Source organism: Gobius niger (assembly GCF_951799975.1).
Source record: "Gobius niger genome assembly, chromosome: 8".
NCBI lineage: Eukaryota > Metazoa > Chordata > Actinopteri > Gobiiformes > Gobiidae > Gobius > Gobius niger.
The window spans coordinates 8,841,710-8,861,936 of NC_136859.1; the positions used below are offsets into that span (position 1 = coordinate 8,841,710).

Consider the following 20,227-nt stretch of genomic DNA (forward strand, 5'->3'; position numbering starts at 1 on the left):
GCCTATAGGTCACGTCTTTGTTTAATAGGCTATTGGGGGGATTAGTCCTTGTTTATAGTTCTTAAATTCATGATTTCCTATTTTCATGTGGTTAATAACAGAGCCAAATTATTCCTCATGTGAGAAGTTTGAAAACTAATAACACAGACTGAAGCTGGGTGTTTCAAAAAGGCTGAATAATAAAATATGATATTTAAATTATTGCTAGTATGCCTATGTTATCAGAAATGTACTTTTACAGATGTTATTTAGCCTATTTGGAAAGTGGTTATAATCTTTATTCTATGCGATTTGCGTGACATGATAGATAAGTCTCTGCTGCCATCTGCTGGATATTAGGCAAGAGTAGCCCCTGACAAAATCCAGGGCATCACCCAAACAACCCACGATGGATGTACTCCTTTAAAAGAATAGAACATTTTTTATCGTTACTCTAAAATATCAATTTACAAATAACATGGACTACATGCTAAATACTGATTATAATAAATAAATACATCTAAAAGAAATGTAAAACTCAAATTATTTTTATGCAAATGATGTGTAAGAATGATTAGTTTTCTGTCATATTCAGTGTACAAAAGTCTAGCTCACATGAAAGAAATACATTTGTTTTAGGCTACGCTTTAAACAGGATGGCCTCATGCTTTTAATTTGAAATGAAGTGTGTGAATCCTCTTAGCAGCAGATTAGTGCTTGAGAAACAGGCCTTGAGCTGCCACGCTGAACACACAGTAAATAAACAGTGAGAATGAGAAAGATATTTAGCCATGAACAACAAAACCACAAGTGACTCAGAGGAAGAAGGCAGTGACAGTGAGAGCGATTCAAGTGAAAAAGCAGGATCTACCATCACTGCATTCTTTAACAAATTATATTTAGGTGAGTATGAGGCGATATTAGATATTACAACTAGTCACAGCTTGAATTAAGTTTATCTTGATTTCGTCTTTTAGAAAACTGTACAGGCTCTTTACTATCAAATTGGAGCATTTGCTTCTTTCAAGGTGTCCAAAATGTATGTGTAAAACCAAAAACAAATGTTGATTCTAACCCCAACTTTATGTCCAACTAGAAATAAATAGATTTTTTTTTCTGTAATGTTATGCAGGTTATTTTATTTTATTTTGTTTCATTTCATTTCATTTCATTTCATTTCATTTCATTTTATTGTATTTTATTGTATTTTATTTTATTTTATTTTATTTTATTTTATTTTATTTTATTTTATTTTATTTTATTTTATTTTATTTTAATTTCATTTCATTTTAATTTCATTTTAATTTTAATTTCTATTTTATTTTATTAAGACGGTATATTATTATTTGTTTGCTTTCTTTCTTTTCCTTTGGCAACTCTTACGTCACTTTTACGCGACGCACAGTTGTAGTTTTCCGGTACCGTGAAGCCTCCGAAATGTGGCAACAAACCGGAATTACGAGACAACGCTGATGTGAAACGCGTCGTTATTTAAGTTTAGCCATAATGCCTCACTTATATCAGTTTGTAGAACCTGTTTGACACTGTACAAAACGCTGATGCATTGAAAAAAGAGGCATTTTCCGTAATGTCGCGTTAGCCTAGCATAGCCGCGTAGCTAACAACAACATTGCTTAACAGTTTTCACAGCTATGCATCACATAACGACAACAGCATGAAGAAAGCGGGGAACAGGAAGCTGTCTCGAAGAGCGTTTTTTTAAATGAGGAGTGGATGTAATTTTGAGCCTGTTTTTGGTAGATTTCCTCCGGAACTGGAGCTGTTTTAGGAACGTCCACAACATGTTGAATATCCCGACTCAGTCTTTCCCAGCCCCGAGCTCCCAGCAGCGGGTCTCACCGGGAGGATCAGGCGCTACCGGGAGGAACAAGGTAAAGCTCTGACACACAGACACACCTATATTGTGTTGTGAGTGTCAATGTGTGACCACTCTAAAGAAAACTCTTACCTGAATTAAACACCTGTCTCTCCTGCATATCCGTATAGTGTTGCTTTTCCATGTTTTCTATGGTAAATGGTCTCAACTTATGTAGAGCTTTTATCCAAAGCACTTTATATTAAGGCACCACTTGCCCACTTATACATTCCTACAGCAATGTACGCAGACACGATTGGTGTCTTGCCCAAGGACACAACGACAGTGTGCACCTGCAGGAGCCAGAATTTGGACCCCGACCTTCCGATCATGAGGCGATCCGCTCTACCATTTGCACCACTATTATAGCATTTTTGACTGATACGATTAACATAATGTCTAAATCTGTGTCTCTAGTGACCAGGAGGCTGAGACAGCTGTGAAATTTTCATTGACTTTTTGTTTGTGATTGACATATCTTGGAATAAATCAATCTGAGGCACTGTGTATATAAATTAATGGAATTGTACAGAACGGACTGTGAATGGATGTCTGGAGGAGTGGGTATGTCAACTTCTACCTGGTATTACATGAAAATGAAAAAGAAAGCCCCTCCAGTTTTTTTAGATGTTGTAGTTGACACATAGGGCTACATTTTTCCTATTTGCGTCGGAGAGTTTGGGCGTGTCCCACAGGGTCAATTTCAAGGTCAAAATATAAGTACAAAGGTAATTCACCTAAAAAATACCAAAATGCACGAACCAATGTCACATTTTTGTTCCTCGTGGTCTCCCCTTTACAGACATACCTGTTTTTTTGAAAATCGGACCAGTGGTTGCTGAGTTACAGCAATTTGAAAGTAGGCGGCCATGCCCTTTTTCGCGAAAAAGTGAAAAAATGAAAATGCCATATCTCGAAAACCGTTGGTCCGATTAGTTTAAAATTTGAAATGTTGGCTTTTCTGGCCATGAATTACATGTATACCAAATTTCACAAAAATTGGAGAGGGTGAGGTTTAAAAATTCTATTTTTTTGGGTGATCTGAGATGGACTGACCCCACAGAAAGGCCCCGTCCAGATGGGAATCGAACCAGAGACCTTCTAGCTGTGAAGCATGAGCCCACGGCTGGGCTACCGTGCCGTCCTGCTTATGAAGAGGCATGAGCATACTCCGCTGTTTATCATACTGATATGCAAATCAAAACATACAGTAACTGAGAGCAGGCACCAGTCAGGGCTATACTGCCGACCGTACAGCATGACCCAATATGATAAATGCAAATTTGTCAGTTTATTATCTAACTGTTAACTATCAAGGTGTTTTTTGACTATCCTATTAAAATGAGCTTCAAACTATTGGCAAGCTGGTTTAAACTTTCTGTTTTGCATTGAAGCGCTGTATAATTTTGGAAAACTATCCAATTGTGATTTTTCTGACTGGTATTGATTTCTCTTCATGTTTTAAACCAAGATTTATAACATAACAATTGAAAAGACTGGAATATGATTTGCTAACTTAAAAATCTCACGTATTTTACATGTTTGTATAGTTCTAAGCTCCAGGGTGAGTAGGCCTACGGAGACAAGATTATGTTATGGCCTAAATCAATCTTTACTGTTAATTAAATGTTGCCTTAACATGTTTTTTCATTCATCTGTAAATGTCGTGGCAGGTCGCTCTGAAGCCTGGCCACAGTTTGATGGACTGGATCCGATTTGCGAAGAGCGGCAAAGATCTGACCGGTTTGAGAGGGAGACTCATTGAAGTGACATCGGAAGAACTTCTGAAGCACAACACCAGAAACGACTGCTGGACCTGCATCAGAGGTACAGGCTTTATCTGTGAGGAGCAGAGGGAGCTCTTCCCAACATGCTCTATACTGGGAAAAGGCAGATAAGGCTGCAGAGGATAGACTGGTCAGAAGAGATTCCTACAGACATTTACAGTGTCATTTGGATATGATGGAGTCAAGCCATTACTTTAACTGGGTTTGCTTAGGCAACAATTCAGCAATATAAAAATGCATTTTCCCCCTCAGGCCTGGTCTATAACATCACCCCATACATGGACTACCATCCTGGAGGAGAGGATGAGCTGATGAAGGCTGCAGGCATCGACGGCACTGAGCTCTTTGACCAGGTCTGAGTCTATTCCAGCCTTTAATGCCAGACAAAAATAAGTTTTCTTCCTCATGAATGTTTCCTGTCCAGGTTCATCGTTGGGTGAACTACGAGTCCATGTTGAAAGAATGTCTTGTGGGAAGGATGGCCACAAAGCCTGTCATTACAAATAAAGGTATTTTGACAAAACACAAAATACTGCTACACTTCTGCTTCTTCCTTCTCTGGGCGTGATCGGGGAATGATCAGATCGGCGTGAGCTCATGACGTGGAGTTTTTTACAAAAAGGTGGAAGTTCACAAGATCAAAATTCCCTTTACTTTTTACCTATGAGGTAACAGTACACACAGAAATGTAAACGGTTTTAGCCGATAAAAGAGCATAATATACTGAACTTGTTTACACTAAAATTAGATAAAGGTAAGATAATGCTCTAAAATCATCAGATATACAGTTAATCAGCATGGTTTGGCCTTTAGTTGCTTTTTAAAGGGACTATGTGTGTGTTTAAATATGCTAAAATTCTGTATTTTCCTCCCCCTACATGTTCCAGCAATATCCTAATGTGTAGAATGAGGCTTCACTCAAAAAGGTGTTACTTCGGGTCTGAAGTGCCGTCATGCACAAGCTTAATATAGAAGGTCCAGTTACACAGGTGGCAGTAGTGTGTATAAAATGGCCAACTTGCATCTAGGCCCTTTAAAGATTTAACAGTATGTCCCACATTTTGGGTATTTGAGCTCTCAATTGTAGATTTCTTAAGATCATGTACCGTTTCTCCCTACTGAGACATGTTCTTACCTGAGCTTAGACAAGTTGATACGTAACTGTCTGGTCTTTGTGCGTGCACTCAGTCACGCAAACGTTGTTAGCATTTAGCCTCTCCCAGCATATTTATGGCCCCAAACTGGGGTGACGTTAGAAGCTCCCAAGCTGTTACACCTTTTCCCTATTTAAATACAGTTGGGTGAAAAGTTACATGATTCAAGTCTAGTTACACAAAACTAAAAATGATGTTGAAGTGCTCCTAAGGTATTATTACGCCTTATAATATAGTGCCCTTTTTTTATCCACTTAGAAAATCGACATGTTTGATTTTGTGTACCTAGACTTGGATCATGTAAAAGCTCACATAACTGTATTTAAATAGGGAAAACGAGGATAACGGCTAGGTACCTTTGCTGGAAGAGGCTAAATGTTAACAACATTTGCGTGACTGAGCACACGCACAAAGACCAGACAGTTACGCTTAAACCCGTCTAAGTTCAGGTAAGAGTATAGCTCAGCATGGAAAAACGGTGGCCTGTTCCTTTAAGGGCCAGAGGTTTTATGCTTGAGGGACAGATTTAGCCCCCGGGCCTGACGTTGCCTACCCTGATCTAGGCCAATCACTGATGTGTTTTAGTAATATCACATCCTTAGTTCTGCCTCACAACCAGAGCACTGTGGGACACAATGAGAAACATACAGCTAGAATATCTAAAATGCTTTCATTGTGCTGACAAACATCAAATGTTTTCTCAGCAGTCATCTCTCCTCCTCCTGCACCGATGAGCCTCGCACCGCCTAATTCAATCGCGCCGCCCCCAGAGAAAGATGGCCGCCCACGGTATTCACAATCTCTTTTATGGGTGGTTGTGTTTTTTACTTAATAACTAAACTTTCTTTCCGTATCTGTGTGTTTGCTTTAGGTACGACTGGTTCCAGACAGATTCAACGGTTCACCTTGTCATTTATGCAAAAAGAAAGGTGAGGGAAAGAAAGTCTTTAGTGCTAGAATTTACCGATAAACAGTAATGAAACAAAAGGCTGTGATTTCTGTTTGCAGATCCCCAGCTCAGGTTGCACAGTTGTCGATCTTCGAGACGGCGTTTTACGAATTGAGGTTCTTCTACAGAAAATGTCCTACATGATCCATTTACGTGAGTGATTTGTTTAATCTTTCAGTGAAGATGACTTGACTTAAAAAACAAAGCAAAAAACATGTGGCAGCTTCAAGGGTTTAATTTTTCCCTGGGTTGGGAGATGAACTAAAAACATACCACATTACTGTAAACATTATGCATGTCTTTTAAGAACACTTCAATGGTTTAAAAAGTCTGTAATGTTGATTTTTCATAAGATTTTTCCTCCCTTTCCTGTTCTCTTTCAGGACTCACTGACGAAGTTGAGGACAATGTTTCAGGTACGACGCTCTAATGCAAGAATTACACTGACTTCACTTTCCATATTCTTTCTGATAAATAACACATTCGATTTATCAGCAAAAGATACCGATATATGAACATAACGTACTGCCGTGGTTCTGAACTGGTGGGCCGTGGAATCATTTTCAGTCAAAAACGACAAATTGTTAATAGTGTCTGGGTTTTCCCACCTGGCATTAAAAGTCATTGAATCAGGCATTAAAAATAATCAAAAAGCATTGGATTGGATTCATAAATAGAGTAAGGGCATTGCTCGAATAATGTTTTTTTTACTCCATAAGTTCATCCACATTTATACAAGTCTAAATGCAAAATGTTCCCATCAACTTCACCAAATTTGTTTTGTATTTGTCCAATTTTCATCCCAAAAAAAAAAATCCAAATTTCCCTTCATTTCTCTATTAAAGGAGCAGTTACAAATCTTAAGACATAATAAATATATCCACTCCGATGCCTGGTTAAAAGTCCTCTATTGGATCTGAGCCCGGTCTCAGTCACGTGATGTAGAGCTTCCGGTTTGAGACAAAAGAGCCCCCCCCCAAAAAAAAAAAAGCAATAAAGGACTTTTAACCAGTGCCTCAGATTTTTCTATTTTTTGTGCCTATTCTTAAGTTTTGATCCTGACCTTCTTTGCAGACTATTGAATCCACTGAAGCGATCACTTTGTTCCTCTCAAAAATATATACATTTGTTGTAGGGCCGGATGATATGGCAAAAAAAAAAAAAATCCATTTTACGTAGACACACCTTTTATACAAACCTAAGCTCAAACAAAAACAAATGGTTTCCTCCGATTTCATTTAACACAAAATTTTCCATTGTTTTGTCCAAACTCCAAAACGAGATGATGAAGGAAAAGGAAGGCTGGAAACCTGACGATTATAAAGACCCAGGATTACTATTGAGATTGACCTAAGTAGAGATTGTGATTTCGATTCAGTTTCAATTAATTGCCCTGCCCTAATTTCTTGTTTTTGTGGCGTTAGAAATCAATTTGGGGATGTTAAAAAAGCATTAAAAAGCATCCATTTTCTCTTGCATAAACCTTGAGTGTTATTTGATAAATATTCCAAACTGGACCAAACTGAATATTCCTTTTTTCCTTTTTTTTATTTTATAAGAATTAATATTTGTATCTGGGCTGAGGGCTGGTTCCGAAACTATACCTGACGCTACACTAGTTGAGAACCGCTGCTGTGTAGAAGTCAAACTGCCTAAAAACCTAATATTGGATTAAAATGAGCTCTGTGATGTGGGGACTTGCTAATAAAGTCTACTTGATGTCCATGAACATATCTGACTAAAACCGTCCACTAGAGGGTGCTATAACTGCATAAACGCAGACAAACTGACCGGTATCCTCTGCTTGTGTGTGTCCTCAGTGCAAACGGCCTTCTCTGTGGGAAAGATACAGCTCACGATTCGCAAACAGAAAGCGGGGAAGTGGGCGACTCTTGGTCAAGCACTGGAGTCGCACAATACGTTTCTGCGCAAACAGGACAGAGGTGACATTTGAAATTCTGTTTATTTACAATCTGGTGAATTGTTTGCATGTCGTGTATGTTTTATTGCACACGCAGGATCAGGCATGACGAGGATTAGCTTCGTTTACCTGCACACGGAGGTATCTGTCCTTTGCCTTTGACCCGTTCTCTGTTTTTCAGCTGTGTTTTATAGAGAGTGTGCGCTGGTGTCTAAGACGGACGTCAATCACAACACACGCGTGTACAGGCTGCAGCTGCCTCCGGGGACGGCGATGCATGTGCCCGTGGGAAAACACGTCTACCTCAAAACCAACATTCAAGGTGAGGATGCACTCGGACTCCAGCCTCGTATCAAATATTCTATACGATACACGGCTAATGATAGTTATAACTGTATGACATGCCGATACTGCGATTATCAGTATAGACACAGACGGCAACACGTCATACAAGGGGGTGTGGCTGAGGGGGAGGAAAGCCTCTCATGGGAATCGCAAGTTTTCTGGCAAACTATAAACATATTCATCACACACCAATAACGGCAAGCCAAACTCGGGTCCATATGGAGTTTTTTTCACAGCAAATTGTTCAGTAGAAGCGAAAAATGTGACTCGCTGCTAATGTTAGCATATGTAGCATGAAGCTAACGTTAGCTTCCTGGTTAGCATTGTCCATTTTTTAAGTATTTATGGGCTGTTGAACCATGTCACTATATCTTTATTTAACAGATATGTATTTAATTTAGCATTTGTTAAAGTAATGGAGGAAGAATGGGATAGAGCTCAGTTTTTTCCCCTTTTTTCCCCCTCTGGCTGCTTCGAACATAAAAATATTATATATACTATTTGGCACATACCTGCAATATACTATACACCTTATAAAGCAACTACATGCCCCTTATTTATTTATTGGCGGCATGGTGGCGCAGCAGTTAGCTTCACCGCAAGAAGGTCCGTAGGTTTCATCCGGGTCCTCCGGTTTCCCCTACCCCTAGAAACATGTACAAAAGGTTTCCCTCTTGGGCCAGGACTCCCCAATAAAGAGATTCTTTATCTCAGCATGACTTTCCTGGTTAAATAAAGGTCAAATAAAAAATAAAAGGAAAATATTCATGAATTTCCTGTGCATTGTTTCTCTTTTTCTTTACTGACTTACTTACCAAAAATGGTCCTCCTGTGTCAGTGGCAGATCACTTCATTTACACGTATTTAAATACACAAGAAACAACAGTTATCTAAAAGGAATACATAAACAACAAGTTAATCTTATTTATGATCGTAAACACCATCTTCAAAAGTAATATTATTAAACGTTATGTGGTTTAGTTGTGGGACATTGTTCGGTTTAAGTGCTTGAATTCTTGACCATTATTGGCCTCTATTGACGGTATTGTATTGGGCAAAATATCACGATAAATCACAAAATTGATATAATGGCACACACCTACTGTCTCTGTGGTTTATTGCCACCTGGTATTCGCTTCAGGATCTGGACCCTACTGAATATAAAAAAAAGTTAAACTGTAATGATAAAATGCCCCATTCCTGACAGTGTTCTCTCTCTCCTCTCAGAAGCGGAGGTCGTTCGGCCGTACACCCCCGTGGACCGGACCCTGTGGACCCCCCCGGACTCTGCTCAGGACCCCGATCTCTACCTCATGGTCAAAGTGTACCGCGACGGTCTGTTCACGCCGCACCTGGACAGCATCCACCCCGGTACATAAACTTTCCAAATATCTCCCACACGTCCTGCTTGTTCATGTGATTCAATGTGTAAAATAAACATGTTTCCGTCCTTTATTGTGGCCCATAGGGGGCAGCATCTCCGTGAGTGGTCCAGAGGGAAGCTTTAGTCTCCGCCCCCTTCGTGATGTCACACACCTGTTCCTCGTCGCCGCGGGGACGGGCTTCACGCCGATGGCCCGTCTCATCCACACAGCACTGAGGGACGTCCAAACCATCAGGTCTGGAAAACAGATAATTTCTACTAATTGATTATATTGTGTATAATTAAAAATAAGAAGTGCAGGTCCTGGAATGTTTCTGTGTTTTCTGCTTGCAGGAAAACAAAGCTGCTGTTTTTCAACCGGACTGAAGAAGACATTTTGTGGAGGAGTGAGTTGGACGAACTGGCAGCTACTGAGGAGAGGTACTTTTACATGAATTGTGTTGTTTTGACGAGTTTATATTTATTATGTGATTTCAAAATAATTTATAATAATTTTAAAATAATAATAGCTTGAAATAAGAAAAACATTGCAAGTTCTGATGTTCAAAAATGGCGCCCATAGCTTCATAAATTACTATGCTTCTGTTCTCAAATTAAATCAAGCAATCATTTTATTTATATTGTTATAAATACACACACATCAGGGCTCTAGACTGCTGTTTTTCTAGAGCCAAATACTTGCAGAAGAAAGTGAAGTGATGTGCTCCCTAATAGGGCTGAAAGATATATCGATATCGAGATATGAACATTCAAGATAACAATATCGCAAAAGAAAAATATATCGTTATCGTATTGATATCGAGATATGAACATGAAAAATATTAAAATTGAAAAAGCAAGATATTAATGATATAGATTTTCATAAATAACATTTTAAAATGTTTTCTATCTTTCTGTGAAGCACTTTGGTCCTCCTGGTGTTGTTGTAATGTGCTATATAAATAAACTTTGATATGATATGATATGATAAATAAAACTGCACTCTTTTGAATTATGATTTTATTTTTCTGAAAAATGCTTAGTTTTCACCCAACCCATAGTTATATTGTATCGTATCGATATGGAGACATCTGGCATGAATATCGAGAGATGAAATTTTGTCCATATCGTTCAGCTCTACTCCCTATTACATTTTCTTACTCTAATTGCTCAATCAAAATAATGTTTTCTTGCTCTCTCATACTGAAAATCTCGCCAGTGTTTCACTACAATGAAAGCAAATGAATCTCTGACCAGGAAGTCATACAGTTTTGTCTCATCTTTCATGGTGAATAGTCTTTCTATCTGTATTTCTTCAGGTTTGAGGTGGAGTACGTCCTGTCGGAGCCGCGTGAGAGCTGGAGCGGGACGACGGGGAGAGTGAACGAGACTTTGCTCAGAGAAACCGTCTCAAAGCCAGACGGGTCCAAATGTTTCGCCTGCGTCTGTGGTCCAGACGCTTTCACCGAGCTCACCATGGGGTTGGTATAAACATTGCTTTCCAGTTTGCAAGTACATCTTTTTGACCCTGACTTTTGCGTTGCAGGTTGTTGAGGCAGCAGGGTTTTGAGGATCAGGCGCTCCACGCCTTCCAGGGCTGAAACTAAAGACGTGCCTACGACTAGCCAGGTTTAATTAAAAAAGACTGAAAAATCTTAATATATTTTTCTATGCACAGGGCAGCACCTGGCAGAAAATAGTCTCAAAACACTGCTGCGATGGACTATGTGTAAACCAGGGCATTTAGTGCGAGAGCTTCAAATATCTATGGCAAATTTTAATATGCAAGGTATAAAACGAGTTGTCTGCACTTTTAAATATTGTTTTGTGAATGCATTTATGTAACTGGAGAACCATGCTGTCAATTAAAATGCATTGCAGGAAACATGACTGTGTTTTGTTTTGAGTTTTTATGTCAAAGTCTGAAAAGGAGGAGGGACCAGAGTAACTGTTCTTTGATTTATAAACCATCCCCCCTCCATCCCCCCTATAAACCATCCCCCCTCCAAACTGTCCTATTGCAGATGTTTGGACCTAGTTTATGGTGATGACGGTTTCTAATAATTACTGGGCCCATCCACATGAAACAAAAACGTGCAATGAACAAAGATTAACTTTATTTTGTTCTAAATCTAAAATTTTTGACAAATGATCTTGAATAGGATTAATGGAAGTGTTTTATGCTCACAACAAGGGCTTCATTTTAGTTGTAAATTATTTTTTGACAAAAAAGCTTTGCATTTTTGCCACTTTGTTGCATATTTTGCCACTTTTTTGTAACGATTTAGTAAGTTTTCAATTTTTTTGTCACTTTTCTGTAACATTTCAGTTGCTTTTTTTTTTTTTTTTACATTTTTGTTGCTTTTTAGTTTCATTTTTGTCACTTTTTTGTTGCATTTTGTTCGTGTTCATTGCATTTTTTGTCACTTATTGTTTTTTTTTTCTTTACATTTTTTTTTTTGAGAGGTTAGAATTTGTGTTGTTCTTAATATTTTCTCTACTCCACTCTCTCTGGTTTGGAATAAATCACTTTATACTTCTTTGTCATTTTGCACCACGGTTAGTGACTCTTTATTCCGGTAGACGGCGACAGAGTTCACAGAAACCCGCGAGCGCGTGTCTGAATCCCACGAAGAAGAAGACGCGCCGTAGAAGAAGAACTGGCCCAAACATGGAGGCGGCAGTCTTCATTCTCTCACTGGTCGACTGCTGTGCGCTGATTTTCTTATCGGTCTATTTTGTATCCTTTTATCACGATGACTTCTCCATTTTGTCTCAATCATCTGATGTGAAACCTGTGTCTGAAATCGCTTCCGTTCGTTTGTTTATGAGCGCAGTTAGCATTGCGGTGCTAGCTGTTTTAGCACTAGCCGCCGGGGGTTGGGTTTAGCCGCACTCTCAACTCTTCTTTTTCCTATAGGCGTGGTCAAATTTAGTCCAATTTTAGGTCGTAAACTAAGCTACTTTTCAGAATAGATGCTTAAAAAGTGGTCAGGGATAAGAGGAAATGCATTAGCGCTGAATGACTCAGTCGATCACGAGTGCTATCAATATGTAATTCTATGCTGTGCTTCTTAATCTCTTTTGGCTTGCTCACTTTTCAAAGTTATACATTGAATTTTTAGCTAATAAAGTTTGCTTTTTAAGATGTCTTAAAATGCCAGTGGGTTGGTTTGGTGTGATTGTTTCAAAAGACATATTTTGGTATGTTTACAACGTACATTGGTGTATGAATGAGAGAGTGAATGGGTGACCGGTTCCTTGATGCAAAGTGATTTGGGCCTAATAAAGGTACAAAAGAACTACACAAATTGAGACCATTTACCATTCTTGCATTCAACCAGGCTTTTATGGCATTTTGAAGTGTCGCAAAGCTCGGATTTAGCAATATCCCATGTGTAAATGTTATGTATTAGAATTCAGCATAACCTAACCAGTACACACACATGATATTTATGGTCTATATTTTGAATGACTACATTTATGCATAATCACTTGGTTTGCAGATGTGCCCATAAAGAAAAAAAAAAAACATTCACCATTAATTTGTAATACATTTTTGATTATTAAGAGGTCACAAAGGAGAGTTGGTACCTATTCCTCTTTGTAGTTACACCCTCAACATCGCCTTTTTCATCGCCATTTTCACTGGATGTTTTGGCGACTGGTGGGCAAACAGCTGATTTTTCCAAGCTTGAAGAGCTGTTTATTTACATCACAGATCTTATACAGCGCTGATCTTTTCCCAGAAGCAATGCTCTGTTTGTGAAAGATGTTTTGACCCACCATAGAACTATTATTATCTATTTAATGCATTACATATACATGCACATAAAATCCGATACTTGTATTGGTATTGAATCAACCCAGTCCTACCGACAACATGAACGTCTGTACTAAGTTGGTGTATTTTTTATCTTGTTGTACGTTTCATTTACTCCTTAACCACTCATCCACTTCAGATCATAACTTTGTCTGATCTTGAATGCGACTACATCAATGCAAGAGCCTGCTGCTCGAAACTCAACAAAGTCAGTAAAATCCCTGCCAGTACTGTAGTTTTTATTGTGTTATTTGTTGGCTCTATATCTTTATTTGTTGTGTTTTGTAGTGGGTGATCCCAGAGATGATCGGCCAGTGCCTCTCCACGATGCTGATGCTTGTGTCGATGCACTGGTTCATTTTTCTGCTCAACTTTCCGGTCGCAGTCTGGAATATTTACAGGTAAAATCAGTGGAAAAAATCAACACAACACATACAATGCAGTGTTAAGAGCACTTGGTGTTTGTAAAAAATGAGTGTAGCACAGCGGCAAAGCAGCAGCTGTGTTTTCTATCTTTGATAATCAGTGGCATTCAGGAACAGGTGAGAGGATGAGAATGAAAAGCATTGAAGAAGGAGTCAAGAGTTTATGCAGAGAGCTCATTTTAGATTGTGTTTTAGAAGACCAAAGAAATGTATGAATGTAGTGATGGAGAATATAAGGATGAGAGAAAAGCATCAAATCAATTAAGAAAGATACACAATTATTTACTTTTATTATTCCTTCTCTGTTTACATACAGGGAAAGCTGCTTGCCAAAACGCCTCTACAGTATATGAATTATTGATGTCTTTGATACTGTGTGTTTGTACTATTGTAATAGATAAGATAAAGATAAGATAAGATGGTACTTTATTGATCTCACAGATGGAGGAATAATATTCACCCTGAATATTATTTTTAGCCATTGTTGAAAGTGTGAATGAAGTGTTAAGTCATTTCTCTTTCAGAGCTGAGCTTCCAGGTTTATCCTCAGTCTGGCATTACCTCAAACTTTACACCAAAACCTACAAATTCAAGTGAAAGTATTATAGTATATAAAGTATTTGACCTTCCATTTGCCACTAGGCTGAGATCAAGATCCAAACAGGACTAATCCAGGTCTAAAATAGCTCTAAATAAAACCACATTATGTCTACATTGGAAAAAACATGTATCAGTAAAGCATAAATAATGGACAAATGAACTCTCAAATGAACAAAGGCTGAAATTGTTGCTGACCGTGAGTAACTATTAACTCCCACCACTGTTTGAGAATGACTGACCTAAACCATATAATGTAATAGAGCCTCCCTACTTCCGAAAATAACAAACTCTAATCTTATACAGATTCTTATTGTCTGTAATGGTTTTCAATGTGAAATGCTCTGTAGGTACGTGAAGGTGCCGATGGGGAACATGGGAGTCTTTGACCCCACAGAGATCCACAATCGCGGTCAGCTCAAGTCTCACATGAAGGAGGCCATGATCAAACTGGGCTACCACCTGCTCTGCTTCTTCATCTACCTGTACAGGTAACGGCACACAGGCACGCCTCAGCAGGAAACATCCCCAAGGCCTTGACACTTGAATTTCAATGAGACAGTCTCCATAATCTTGCATGTATTTCAGAACTGCTGGTGCCTTATGCATCCATTTTGCTGTGCTCAAACATGTTTAGAGCGTCTGGTTTACATGCAAAGTCTATGGTTGGAGCTTTCCCCAAAAGTCACGTGGCTACAATGCAGGAACGGAAAGAAGTAGCTTCACTGTGGGTGTTGTGAACCAGAGCTACAATTCAGCAGCTTTTTGACTTTTATAAAGACACAGGATTAAAAGCAATGATCAGAGAGCCAGATTTAGTGGCTGGATCTGCGCTGTGAATGGTGTCTGGGGCCATAATATCGAAAAAGGTTTCCCATTGGACAAAGCTATCTCTGATCAAACGTGTGAAACCATGCATGCAAAACTCCTCATTCATCACACTCAAATATAAAGACAATAGATCAATTTAGGACCCATTCTGTTCGTGTGTTTAACTTCAGTGCGGGTTCATGCAATACAAACTTCCCCGTCTTTTCCACATATCCTGTTGTTGCGGTAAAAATGTTGTGGTAACTTCAGTGTAAGTCACAACGGTGCAGAAGACGCTCGGAAATCTGCTGTTGTGAATCTGCAGCAGCTCCGGTCTGCAATTTGGGCATTACCGGCCTTAAAAATGTTTTCTCAGATTATCAGTCATGACGCCATAGAGTCAGATATTGGCTGCTATTATTGTACATCCCTAAAAAAAGCTTATGCACACAGTAGAGGCAGCAGAGGGATGGACGAGGAGAGTTCACGACAGCCTAGTGGATTAAAGCTTTCCTGCAGTCAGACCTGACTCACTGTGTAATAAATGTCACTTAACGTATTTTTGTTTTTGTTTTGCAGCATGATCCTGGCTCTCATCAATGACTGAACCTCCAAACGGCAAAGTCAGTTCAGACGTGTGGATTTTTTTCACTCAAAACTCCATTAATCGACTGGGAGCGGCTGAGCTGAGGAGACGCATCCATTTCATTTAATCTCAACATTATCCACAGACAGACGAGCAGTGGTTCTCCAATGGTGGTTCAGGACGCTAAAAGGGGGTTTTGTGGGACAATACAGTACAGTTCAGCTCATTTGAGGCCTTAAAGAGAAATAGATAAGTGCCATAAAGAATGTAGTATGCTGATTTTGAAACGTTATTGGTTTTGGAACACTATTTGAAAACCACTGGTCCTCACTTTTATCCACTCACAGAAAACAAGACGACTTCCACAAGGAAACAGTTGTATTAAGTAGCAGTGAGCAAACCTATCCAGCGTATTCTAAAAGGTGTTTCAGTAAAATCTATTGTAATAGGAAACAAACAGGGCTATGAAATCTTCTGGGCTGACCAGTTAAACAGTGGAGTATTATCAAACAATCAGGCATAACAACTGGATCACTCGACATCATTTGTGTATTATGATATGTTTTATATTTATGTGGTTTCCAGTACTGTAGCATTGAGCCGATATATTGTGCAATCACACTTCCATGGAATACTAGATGGATAGATACTGATCGAAAACTGCTTTCTTCTCCCTTTCGCTACACGCTACACGCTAACCCTAACACCCAACATGTTGCTGCCAGAGACTGGAAACTAAGAATGGACTAAGTGAGAGTGGCTCCCCCCATTACCGAAGCTCAATTGTGCTAGCAATTTGGCTGGGTTTTTGGTGCCAGCTCCTATATTTAGAATATGACAAAAATAAAAATTGGACAATGTCGCGTGTGTTAAAGGAATAGGCCACTGTTTTTACATACTGAGATATGTTCTTAGCTTAGACAAGTTGATATGTAGCTGTCTGGTCTTTACGCGTGCGCTCAGTCACGTAAACAGAGCACAGACGGCGTTAGCATTGGATCCAAACAGGTGAAGTTAGAAGCGACCAAGCTCTTCCACGTTTTTTAAATTTAAATACGAGCCTGTACACAATCCAATCATAGTCACACAAAATTAAACATGTTGATTTTCTAAGCGGAAAGTACTACGAACTATATTGCAAGACAATACTACAATATTGCAATATAGTTCCCCTTTTTATCCGCTTAGAAAATTGACAGGTTTAATTTTGTGTGACTATACTTGGATTGTGTAGCTACTCATGTAACCATATTTAAATAGGGAAAACATGGAAGAGCTTGTAACTTCACCTCCGTTTGGATCCATAGATGAGAAGAGGTGAGGCTAAATGCTAACGCTGTCTGTGCTCTGTTTACATGACTGAGCGCACGCGTAAAGACCAGACAGCTACCTATCAACTCGTCTAAGCTAAGGCAAGAACATATCTCTGTATTTAAAAGCGGTGGCCTATTCCTTTAAACAGGAAAACGTGGAAGAGCTTGGTAGGTAGCGTCTAACTTCGCCCCAGTTTGGAGCTATAGGAATATACTGGGAGAAGCCAAATGCTAACAACGTCTTTGGTCTATTTTCGTGACCGAGTGCACGCACAAAGACCAGAGAGTTACGCATCAACTCGTCTAAGGTAAGAAGATATCTCAGTATGTAGAAGCGCCGCGGTGGCCTATTCCTTTTAATACAAGACTTTGTTCGATAAAATCCACTTCTGGAGCCCACCGTCATTTCCTTGCGGCTTCAGGAAGGACTAGGCTACAATTAGTCCATTCTACATTTACAGTCTACGGTTGCTCCGTAATGAAGCAGCGAGAAGACGTGGGCAACGAGTTCCTTCACAATGAGTTGATATGCAGGTGCGTGATGCCCCTCGTTCAATGTGCGCCAAACAATATTCCATGTTTATTTAGAAGCGGCAAAGTTTTAATTTAAGTAGTACATCATAGGCTTTTAGGGTGGAAAAGCCAGACACTTCAAGGGAGGAGTGAATGGTTTTGAGCACCATAAGAGTTGCACTAAACCAGATCTAAAGCTCCTCTGATAGTCACTACAGATTGTCTTCCTCTGTTGGCTCTCAATATTGAGTAACACGTTTTAAAACATGTCACAACCGGCTCTGTGAGGTGACAGGCAAAATGAGGAAGGCTGTCACAATTGTAAAACACCTCCTACCGTCAAACTCGCTTATATCCCAGTGTTATGCCTGATGCAACATATCCACTGAACAGGACACGGTTAGGCTATTTTATCCTTATTTTTCCCAGAGGACACACTTGTCTTCTGCAGCACTAACGCTTTGTTGTCATCGCTTTTATTAAATTATTTGTGAGGATTTTTGAACCAACTTAAGACACTCCCATCACAAAGCAAGTTTCAGATTATATGCAGACAGTTTTATATCCAGCTAAATCGGTGCATGAGAAAAGCGTTTGGGGTTCACTTATACCTTTTACTTTGTGTAAATATTTGTTTCTGTTTTAAATATTCCCGGTTGATGCGCTTTGATCAGAACAAATGGCAGTTCACTTTCCACAATTCATTCTGGAATTGAGTCTTAAAATGTGGGTACTTTCGGCTATTTTGAAAGTGTTTACTCTTTTTTTTTTGCCACATTTTACAAGACAATAACTCTCTTCTGCCAGTCAGAACAAAGGTTTTTACTGATTGACCCACTCTGCCTTGTAAATAAAAGCAGCTTCTCGTTGCTGGATGAATTTATCCTCCTGCCAGCAATTTTAAGGGGAGGCACTTCAGATGCACTTGGCACTTTGGTGCTAGCTTTTACCTGGAAACAGTCTTTTAATATTTTACTGACTAAACTTTCATCCATAGGTTTATATGGGGAATTATAACTACAAAATCTGTTGTCTCAAAATGCCTTTCCCTCCCCCTCAAAGGCAACCCTTAAAGTGGCACCAACTATTTTTAGTATTATTTTTTAGTCTTGTAATTGGCAAAATTGTGAAAGGAAAAAATCTATATTTGAAAATTGAAAACACAAGGATTTGTTTATAATATTTCATTTGTTTTAACTGTCCTTAATCCCCACCGATCTAGCACAGTTTCTCCAGTTTGGCTTTACCCAAATCTGAAAACCTCTTGAAAAAAGTGTCAAAATAGCAACAATAATGAGATGAAAACAAGGATAAAAACGCAACAAAAACCTAATGAAAAGGAGACAAAAAAAACAACAAAAAAGCCATGGGAAAAAAAAGGTCAAAAAAGTGAAAAAGATGCATTTCGATGAGTTTTGTAGGTCTTAGCTTTCAAATGAGGCGTTACACTGGCCTATAGGCTGTAACCTTTTAGATTTGGGTTAAGCTGAACTGGAGAAAATGCACTCGGTTACGGTGAGGGTTAAGAGGTTAAAACAACAGTAAAAAAAAAAAAAAAAGAACAGATGTTTTTTACCCAGTATTTACTTACTTATTTGCTGAAAGATTATATCCAAGCTTCTCTCCTAAAATAATCCAACAATCTACAGATTAAATATATAGGCAATTTTGGCTATTATTACACATCATATAATGTTCTTATGTCTCAAAGAATGTTCCTCCAATTCATCTGCAGTGTCTCCCTTAAATGCTCAGAACAAATCCATGTTTCACGTTGTGACTTATCATATACCTGATAAGAAGCCTAATCAAAATGACCCAATGTAATTAATTTCAGCTAGAGTCGGCTAAAGCTACAAACGGCGAACGTGGCTTTTTATATGTGTACATTCCTCTGCTGTTGAAATCCATCACCCTGGTGGTTTGTCCAAATGTGAATTTACTTCTCTCAAGTGTGGGCGAACTGTCTGCTGCAGTATTGTTTTGAGTTTGAGGAAGTTTCTTAAATAAAGAAATGAAAGTTAAAAAGTGAGTTGCTTCATTTAATTCAAGACTATCTTAAAAACACAGCCTGAAACGCACTAGCCCCCTGTGACGTAAGTTGAGTGAGTTTAAAAATGTTAAAATTAAGTGTTTTCCTCCCCCTACCTGTTCCAGTCATGTCCTAATGTGCAGAAAGAGCCCACACCTGTCTCGAAAATCCTGCACTGTCACTCAAAAAGTTGTTACTTCAGGTCCGAATTGCCATCATGCACAAGCTTAATATAAAAGGTGTAGTTACACATGTGACCTGAGGTGGCAGTAGTGAGTATAAAATGGCTAACTTGCATCTAGCCCATAGAACTATATGATCTAGCCCCTTTAATGTGCTTCCCCATGGTGTTCAATACATAAACGAAAACGGTTTAATTTCTTGAAACCCCTGAATACTTTATTTAAAATCTGTTACATGACAATTCTCCTACAGAACAATACAGAACAGTACAATCACTTTTTTGTAATAACACATTTAAATTGCAAAATGGCGTCAAAACAATCCCTCTGCAAGCTTTTTTTCTTTTTTTTAAAAACAGCTCCCGATTCGAGTGTCTGCCCAACACGAAGGTTATTAAAAACGGAGGGGAGCTGGGAACGCTGCAGCAAACCAACAAACTAAAATAAAAATAAAAAAAGAATATTCAAAACACCAGACAACCAGTGAGTCCAGTGTGACATCTATCGATTTGTGAGGACGCGAAAGCTGGTGATGCTCAAAGAGAAGGCTCCCACTTATTCGAATATTTCGG

At 38.9% G+C, this 20,227-nt stretch overlaps 2 protein-coding genes across 2 annotated transcripts; both read left to right on the top strand.

Moving 5' to 3' along the window:
* The first annotated feature begins 1,709 nt into the window (after nucleotides 1-1,709).
* cyb5r4 (cytochrome b5 reductase 4) lies at nucleotides 1,710-11,241 on the top strand. The gene is made up of 15 exons (XM_079561691.1): nucleotides 1,710-1,871; nucleotides 3,529-3,682; nucleotides 3,895-3,995; nucleotides 4,067-4,151; nucleotides 5,504-5,585; nucleotides 5,668-5,725; nucleotides 5,805-5,898; nucleotides 6,129-6,161; nucleotides 7,566-7,688; nucleotides 7,848-7,988; nucleotides 9,239-9,382; nucleotides 9,480-9,630; nucleotides 9,729-9,815; nucleotides 10,694-10,855; nucleotides 10,921-11,241. Exons 1-15 carry the CDS (start codon nucleotides 1,782-1,784, stop codon nucleotides 10,973-10,975), a joined length of 1,560 nt encoding a protein of 519 aa, XP_079417817.1. The 5' UTR covers nucleotides 1,710-1,781; the 3' UTR covers nucleotides 10,976-11,241.
* A 749-nt stretch (nucleotides 11,242-11,990) lies between these two features.
* cnih4 (cornichon family member 4) lies at nucleotides 11,991-16,557 on the top strand. The gene is made up of 5 exons (XM_079562201.1): nucleotides 11,991-12,114; nucleotides 13,337-13,405; nucleotides 13,486-13,598; nucleotides 14,570-14,710; nucleotides 15,609-16,557. Exons 1-5 carry the CDS (start codon nucleotides 12,046-12,048, stop codon nucleotides 15,634-15,636), a joined length of 420 nt encoding a protein of 139 aa, XP_079418327.1. The 5' UTR covers nucleotides 11,991-12,045; the 3' UTR covers nucleotides 15,637-16,557.
* Nucleotides 16,558-20,227: the final 3,670 nt, after the last annotated feature.

Coding starts and splice junctions, on each gene's coding strand:
- cyb5r4 (XM_079561691.1), top strand. CDS start 1,782: ATGTTGAATATCCCGACTCAGTCTTTCCCAGCCCCGAGCTCCCAGCAG. Junction 3,683..3,894: donor CTGCTGGACCTGCATCAGAG/GTACAGGCTTTA, acceptor TTTCCCCCTCAG/GCCTGGTCTATAACATCACC. Junction 6,162..7,565: donor AGTTGAGGACAATGTTTCAG/GTACGACGCTCT, acceptor GTGTGTCCTCAG/TGCAAACGGCCTTCTCTGTG.
- cnih4 (XM_079562201.1), top strand. CDS start 12,046: ATGGAGGCGGCAGTCTTCATTCTCTCACTGGTCGACTGCTGTGCGCTG. Junction 12,115..13,336: donor TTTTCTTATCGGTCTATTTT/GTATCCTTTTAT, acceptor CATCCACTTCAG/ATCATAACTTTGTCTGATCT. Junction 14,711..15,608: donor TTCTTCATCTACCTGTACAG/GTAACGGCACAC, acceptor TTTGTTTTGCAG/CATGATCCTGGCTCTCATCA.